Source organism: Pelobates fuscus, chromosome 1 (assembly GCF_036172605.1).
Source record: "Pelobates fuscus isolate aPelFus1 chromosome 1, aPelFus1.pri, whole genome shotgun sequence".
Taxonomy (NCBI): domain Eukaryota; kingdom Metazoa; phylum Chordata; class Amphibia; order Anura; family Pelobatidae; genus Pelobates; species Pelobates fuscus.
The window spans coordinates 116,061,245-116,068,595 of NC_086317.1; the positions used below are offsets into that span (position 1 = coordinate 116,061,245).

A 7,351-nucleotide genomic window follows, 5' to 3' on the forward strand; every position below is an offset into this window, starting at 1 on the left:
CACTCTGGTGTATGCGGGTGTGAGTGCCGGTGTCCATAGTGCATGGGGCCCCGCCATAGTGGTCTCCGGCGTTGCCCTTGGAGCGCCCCTCTGGGGACCCATGGTAGGTTTCTACCTATCTGCCGTCTGGTTGCTGCGCGAATCCAAGCCACTGCTTCTCTCCTCGCCAGCCGGTTGGCCTCTCCCCGGGTGCCGAGCTTTGAGCACAGAGCCTATCGAAGAACTCTATTACATGTTTGGGAGGCTTGTTCAGTGTGCGCTTCGACTCAGGCCACGCTTGTGCAGCCATCTTGTTTGGGCCTCGCTGGTCCCGTTTGGCTATGAGCTTTGTCGCTTGATCACGCAATGTCGCTGGGGTGGTTGTTCCCAGCGTGGACCGGGATATCCTCTACCGGTCCAGAGGGGGGGGGGGGGTAGCAGGGCATTAGTGTTCCCTCGTTTGAGAGCGAGCCCCGTGCCGGGGGATCGGCCACCTCCCCCAGGCCTTAGACTCCGCTCCGGTTTAGGCCGTGTGGCCAGTTCGAGTATCTCCACGGCGTTTCGGCTCGGGATTGGCATCATTCTGCTCTGTGTTAGTCCAAAGCATCAAATCCAGCAGGTACAAAAGTCAAAGCAAGTAGCACAATTAATAATAACAAAGTATTTAACCAGGAAAGGTACACTCAGATTACTCTGAGTTCCAAGTATGCCCTGTGATGTTATGTTTGCCCAATGTTACTATTACCTATTTAACAGTACTTATTTTATCTACCTCAGAACGATGAGGACAGTGGCCTCCCCCGCCCTCTCCCCCCCCCTCCCCCCATGTACAAGTTTTAGGGTGTCATGGAAAGTTACAGGGTTAAATACAGTGCTAGCAAATTAAATTCTCTGGACTTTTGGCCTGGGTTGGCAGGTCCCTCAAATTGCAATCAATAAAATTACTTAATTATGTAGAAATATTACATAAATATGTATGTAGAATTTAAATATATATATATATATATTTATATCTTTGAAGTGTACGTGTATATTTATGAAATATTTATGCAATTATGTATATGGATATATATTTCATATTATTTTTATTTATATATACATAGATATATATAATTTCATTATATATATTTTTATAGTAATAAAATGTATTATAATATTAATTAGTATGACTAATCACATGACCCGCAGAGGCCAGAGGCCTGATTTGCCAAGGGGGGGACTGTCTGGGCTGTTAGGCAGTCCCGCAAGACTGGGAGCAACACCGATCGCCAGCGGGGGAATGGCGGGGATCGGGTAAGTTATAAGGAATGCCGCGGACATGCCTAGTAACGTAAAGGATCACTATAGGGTCAGGAACACAAACATGTTTTCCAGACCCTATAGTGTTAAAACCACCCCCCCCGACACATACATACAGACACAAACATACATACACAGACATACATACAGATACACACACAGAGACACAGACACAAACATACATACAGACACACACACAGAGCCACAGACATATACACATACAGAGACACAGACACACATACATACACACATACAGAGACACAGACATACACACATACAGAAACACAGACATACATACATACACACAGACACAAAGACATACAGAGACACAAATACACAAAATGTTTCCTACCATGTGTGACTTTCCCTGGGGTCCAGTGGTGGCTCAGCCTGATGGGAGTCAGAGTTCCCACTCTGACTCCCTCCTCCTTTCTGTTTCCTCCCGCGCGGGCTCTCAGTATGCTGGGAGGAGTGACGTGCGGTCACTTCCTCCCAGCAGTGATGATTTCATCACAGGGGGCCCGGTCGCGCTCTTAAAGCGCCCAGCGCAGACCGGGCCCCCTTACAATCCATGTCCATCGGGTGGCCCTGACAGCATGGGCCACCCGATGGACCCCTTAACATGGGGCCCCGGCGGTTTGCCGCACGGGCCGGGGCTGCAAAGCGTGGCAACTGCTACCCGGTCGCGGGGGGCCGCAGGGCGACAGGGCCCCCTGGAGTGCTGGGCCCGGTCGCAGCTGCGACCCCTGCGACCGCGGTACGTACGCCACTGCCTGGGCCCCTCATTCCTCCATTAATATAGCAAAATCTTACTGTATTCAAGCCAGAAGCTCTAGCTCTGCATTCTGTTTGCCTCAAAAAAAAAAAAAAGTAGTCTGCTGACATCATCAGAAGTGGCAGCCTGGTCAAATCACAATGCTTCCCCATAGGATTGGCTGAGACTGACAAAGAGTCAGATCAGGGGCAGAGCCAGCATAATTCAAACACAGCCCTGGCCAATCAGCATCTCCTCATAGAGATTAATTGAATCAATGAATCTCTATGAGGAAAGTTCAGTGTCTGCATGCAGAGGGAGGAGATACTGAATGTTTGGATGCATTTTAGGCAGCCATGACCCAGGAAGGATCTCTAACAGCCATATGAGGAGTGGCCAGTAAAGTTATCACTAGGCTGTAATGTAAACACTGCATTTTCTCTGAAAAGACAGCGTTTACAGCAAAAAGCCTGAAGGTAATGATTCTACTCAGCAGAACAAATTCAATAAACTGTAGTTTTTTTTTTCATAACCAGATCAAAAAGGAATGTCATTAGCGAATATCTCTTAAGGCTCGCAATACAAATTCTTCACCTGTAAAGATCACTAGAGAATCACTATTGTTGATTCTATGAAGGTATATGGAAATAGATCTCAAAGGTCGTCTTTAAACCCACGATCCTTTGTAGACATGGGACCATTTTTTTAATGTTTGTTATTTAAGGAAGCTTTGGAAATAATTTAGAATATTTGTGTTCGATAATCCATTCATACGCAAAATGCTCTGCAGTATGGTTTGTGTGGCAAGAGACTGTGTGTGCTTTTTAGAGTGTCGGTGTGAAAGTGTTTGTTTCAACTCATTAAGCATGCTTCTATGTTCAACAAATTCCTGTAACCTAAGCTTTTCGAATTGAAATAATTTGCATTTTATTTAATCAGAATAAAATAAACTGTCCCCTTCCCATCTATCCTAACGCAGCATGATTTGTCTCATTTGGCAATCCCTGCATCAATACTTAGAAGATCTTTGATGTACTCATAGCAAAGGGTTAGTTTTGTAGAATGCAAATTGTTACAGTTTGTTCATGTGAACACATAGTGGAAAAGCGTTGTGCAGGTGCAGTCTTCAATTTTTAAGAAAACAGGAAATTAACATGGGAAAAAGTTACTAATTTGAAGAATTGTCAGCCTATTTCTTTACAATCACACTACCAGATGAACGTTTAAAAGAGGGTGGAAGTGCCAACTGCATGTACATTACTTGCCATTGCTTTACACAGCAGAAACATGTATCTAACTGATCATCTTTTTCACTAGTGTGGGAGAAAACAAACGTAAGACATAAAATGACAGATCAATAAAACTTAAAGAGCTTAAAGGATCACTATAGGGTCAGGAACACAAACATGTATTCCTGACCCTATAGTGTTAAACACACCAACTAACCCCCTGGGCCCCTCATGCCTCCATAAATATAGCAAAATCTTACTGTATTCAAGCGTGAAGCTGTAACTCTGCATGCTGTTTGCCTAAAAAAAAAACAAGCAGTCTGCTGACATCATCAGAAGTGGTGGCCTGATCCAATCACAATGCTTCCCCATAGGATTGGCTGAGACTGACAAGGAGACAGATCAGGAGCAGAGCCAACATGATTCAAACACAGCCCTGGCCAATCACCATCTCCTCATAGAGAAGAATTGAATCAATGAATCTCTATGAGGAAAGTTCAGTGTCTGCATGCAGGGGTGGAGACACTGAATGTTTAGACACATTTTAGGCAGCCATGACCCAGGAAGGATCTCTAACAGCTATCTAAGGAGTGGCCAGTGAAGTTATCACTAGGCTGTATTGTAAACACTGCATTTTCTCTGATAAGACTGTGTTTACAGCAAAAAGCCTGGACAAATTCAATAAACTGTAGTTTTTCTGGTGACTATAGTGTCCCTTTAAATATATATATATATAAATATAAAGATCTAGAGTAGTAGATATTAAGACAATATAAAGTATTTCAGTGTAGGGTAATACACAGTTGAAAACAGCAACACTTGTTAATTTAATAATTTGAAATGAAAACAAGTAGCATGCTAACCTGTCCAATTGTTTCACTGGGCAAGTTTAAATCTTCAATAGGAAGTCTCTAATCCCTGGAAGCACCATGACAGTTAATGCATAGTAAATATATATGTGAAAATTGCTGGCACTCCAGGTATTGAAAAAAATAAAACTTGTCATTTATTGAAGTGTATTTAAAAAAAAAAAAAAATTTATAGAAAAACCTGACTTTTAGGAACACGAGATGCTGAAAAAAAATGCAAGCATGCAGTCCAACAAAATATTACATAATGAAACACGTGACTTGTAATGTAACAAGTTTGTCGGACATTGCTTGTCATTTTTTTTTAGCAGGCTATAAACAGTGTTATCGTCTTAAACGATGGATTTTCTATATATGCTTCATTTACTGAAAACCTCTATACAACTTCAGTCCCACCAATCATGTTCTGGTAGTGAATGCAGGTACAGTGTTGAATTAAGATCCAAGAGCTTTATTCAGTTTTCAGCAGAGCAGCCACCCTGTCTACCTTAATTGTCAAGAACAGCTGCAAGCAAGGGCTCAGAGTTAGCACAAAAATGTTTTTAAAAACAAACAAAAAAATCCACACCCCAAAACTAAGCAGTATTTGAATTATTTAAATATAAAGATGAATTCCTTATGCTTATCCAAAAAAAAAAAAAAACCATAAGGGATTTATGAAGTCTTGCATATGGTAGTCCAGGGAAGACCACACATAGATATTCAAGGTCGGGAGGTGAAGTAATAAAGTCAGTGAGAAAAAATGTTGATCATTGATTATCCTGCAAACAAGTTATTTGATTGACAGACCTATCATGTTTTAAATCTTTGAGGTATGACAAGCATCACACATATCTGAGGCAAATGCAAGAAACAGAAAAATACAGTAATTGTAATGCTATTAGATTTAAATTATGTGTTATATGTTCACAAAAATGATTCTTAAGAGTACAGTTCTGTAACAAATGTTTAATTTCCTTTCTGTTTCAGATCTACTGAATATTCAAACAGCATATTAAAACAAAGATTCCTACAATCAGATGCATTATGGATGTATGGAGCTTACCTAATGACTCAAAACCAGATAATGACACATTGGCAATGCTTGAAAACCGTTTCGTCACAACAATTTTGCCTGTGGTTTATTCATTTGTGACTTTAATCAGTATACCTGGAAATCTCGTGTCTCTTTGGATTTTATTATTTCATTCCAAACCTATTACATCATCGATAATCCTAATGATCAATTTGAGTGTTACAGACTTAGTCCTTGCAATATTTCTTCCATTCCAGATCATTTATCATATCAACAACAATAACTGGATCTTTGGAAAGGGTCTTTGTAATGTCGTATCTGTGCTATTTTACGCAAATATGTATTGTTCAATATTAACGATCATGTCAATTAGTATTGAACGCTATTTGGGCATTGTTTACCCTATGAAATCAAGTACATGGAGAAGAAAAAGGTATGCTGTTGCTGCCAGCATATTTATTTGGATATTTACGCTAGTATCATTATATCCAATGGAATCAACAGATCTAACCTACAAAGTGAGTCATTTAAACATAACCACTTGTTTTGATGTACTCAAATGGAACATGTTACCAAATCTCATTACTTGGGCAGTATTCATTCTAGGACTGTTTTTCTTCTTGTTTTTGATACCTTCGGTGGTGACTGTGTTTTGCTACATTCGTATTATCTGGACACTCGTTCGGACTTCAAATAGAAGTGGAACGGGAAAAGAAAGAAGGCCAATAAGCCTTGCTCTGATTGTTCTTTTTGTATTTGTAACTTGTTTTGCTCCAAACAATTTTATCCTAATGATACACACAATTAACCGACTTTTCTACAACAAAAGTTACTATCATGCCTATAAACTTACACTCACAATGAGCTGCCTGAGCAGCTGCCTTGACCCTTTTCTATATTATTTTGCATCCAAGGATTTTCGCAAGAAAGTGCTGGAGGTATGGAGTAAAACATTCAGTCGGGACAAAATATTTGATGGGAGACGAGGCAGTTTGTTCTCGGGCACGTTTTCAAGTGGACACGCAGAAATCATAGAAAATGGAAATGACTGCAAATATAAATTGCAGGAAAGTGATTTGTAGGCTTGCAATAAAAACATGACTTAATGAGCTAAAGGATTAAAAGAATGACCGGGTACCAACTTCCAAAAGCCCGTTTATTAAGTGTTAAAACAGGAAACCCAATATATCCTGTGATTAGAGGTGCATGGCATTCAAATGCATTTCTATGAAGAATTGTTTTGTTTATATTTAATTTTCAACAAAAGAAAAGGGATTTGTAGTTTTGTAAATAGTGAAAGATATGACATGTGATAGGACATGAGTTACATTATTTCATCGTATATTAGAGAAGATATTATCAATACTGCACTCTTTTGTTTTCACTGGATAAAAATGCTTTACTGAACTCCACCGAGGACTAGAGTAAATAATCTACTGCGTTTCTTTTTGCTAACCAAAGACACTATACTGTATATATAGACACAGTAATGTAAAATAAATTCTGTCTAGTTGCAAAACTCGATCAATAAGAGCATTACATGTCTCAATGCAAGCAATCTTTTGGAATCCCTTATGATGTATTATTGCGTTTTTTTTCCCCGTCTGTTTTGTCATCTGTGAAAACTGAAAAATTAATTAAAAAGTAAATTGTGGTGAATTGAACGTGATTTGCAAAACTCTGGCATAAATAGCCAAGCTCTCTCTATATGTGAGGTGATCATTTTATACAACTCAATATTTTAGCCTGGATTTAGAAATGTATTTTTTAGTTTACTAGAATATACAGTTTAGAGAAAAACAATAGAGAAGGCAACTCATGAATCAAGTTTCCAATTAGAATCCCTTCAAATTTAAAAAAAAAAGATATGAATAACCCCCCACAACCCCTACATTTCACTTAATATTGAAAAATGGCACGTGTTCAACGAACACTCTTTCTAAGCTAAGCCTGGAGGTGCAGGTCTTTGCTCATTGGCTGAGAGTGATCAGTTGATTATATTATGCAATAAGCTAGTCCTGCACTGCTTCCTGACTGCACAGAGGAAGCAAGAAGTGACTTACAATGATAAGGAGGGCTAGGTGGTGATGCAGGGCTCTCCAGGATGTCTAGCATTTACTTTAGTTGTGGTTTTGGTGGTGGTTTCATTTAAAAAGTTTAAATACTTACTCTGGGAATGAATCATGGACTCCTGGTACCATAATCA

The 7,351-nt window shown here is 39.7% G+C and overlaps 1 protein-coding gene across 1 annotated transcript in view; it reads left to right on the forward strand.

Annotated features, from left to right (window-relative positions):
• Positions 1 to 6,703, forward strand: part of P2RY8 (P2Y receptor family member 8) — a 78,967-nt gene extending 72,264 nt beyond the window's left edge. The window contains exon 3 of the mRNA XM_063444284.1: positions 5,100 to 6,703. Coding sequence (XP_063300354.1) covers positions 5,157 to 6,227 — 1,071 coding nt within the window. The 5' untranslated portion in view covers positions 5,100 to 5,156 and the 3' untranslated portion in view covers positions 6,228 to 6,703. The remainder of the gene's footprint in view (positions 1 to 5,099) is intronic.
• Positions 6,704 to 7,351: the final 648 nt, after the last annotated feature.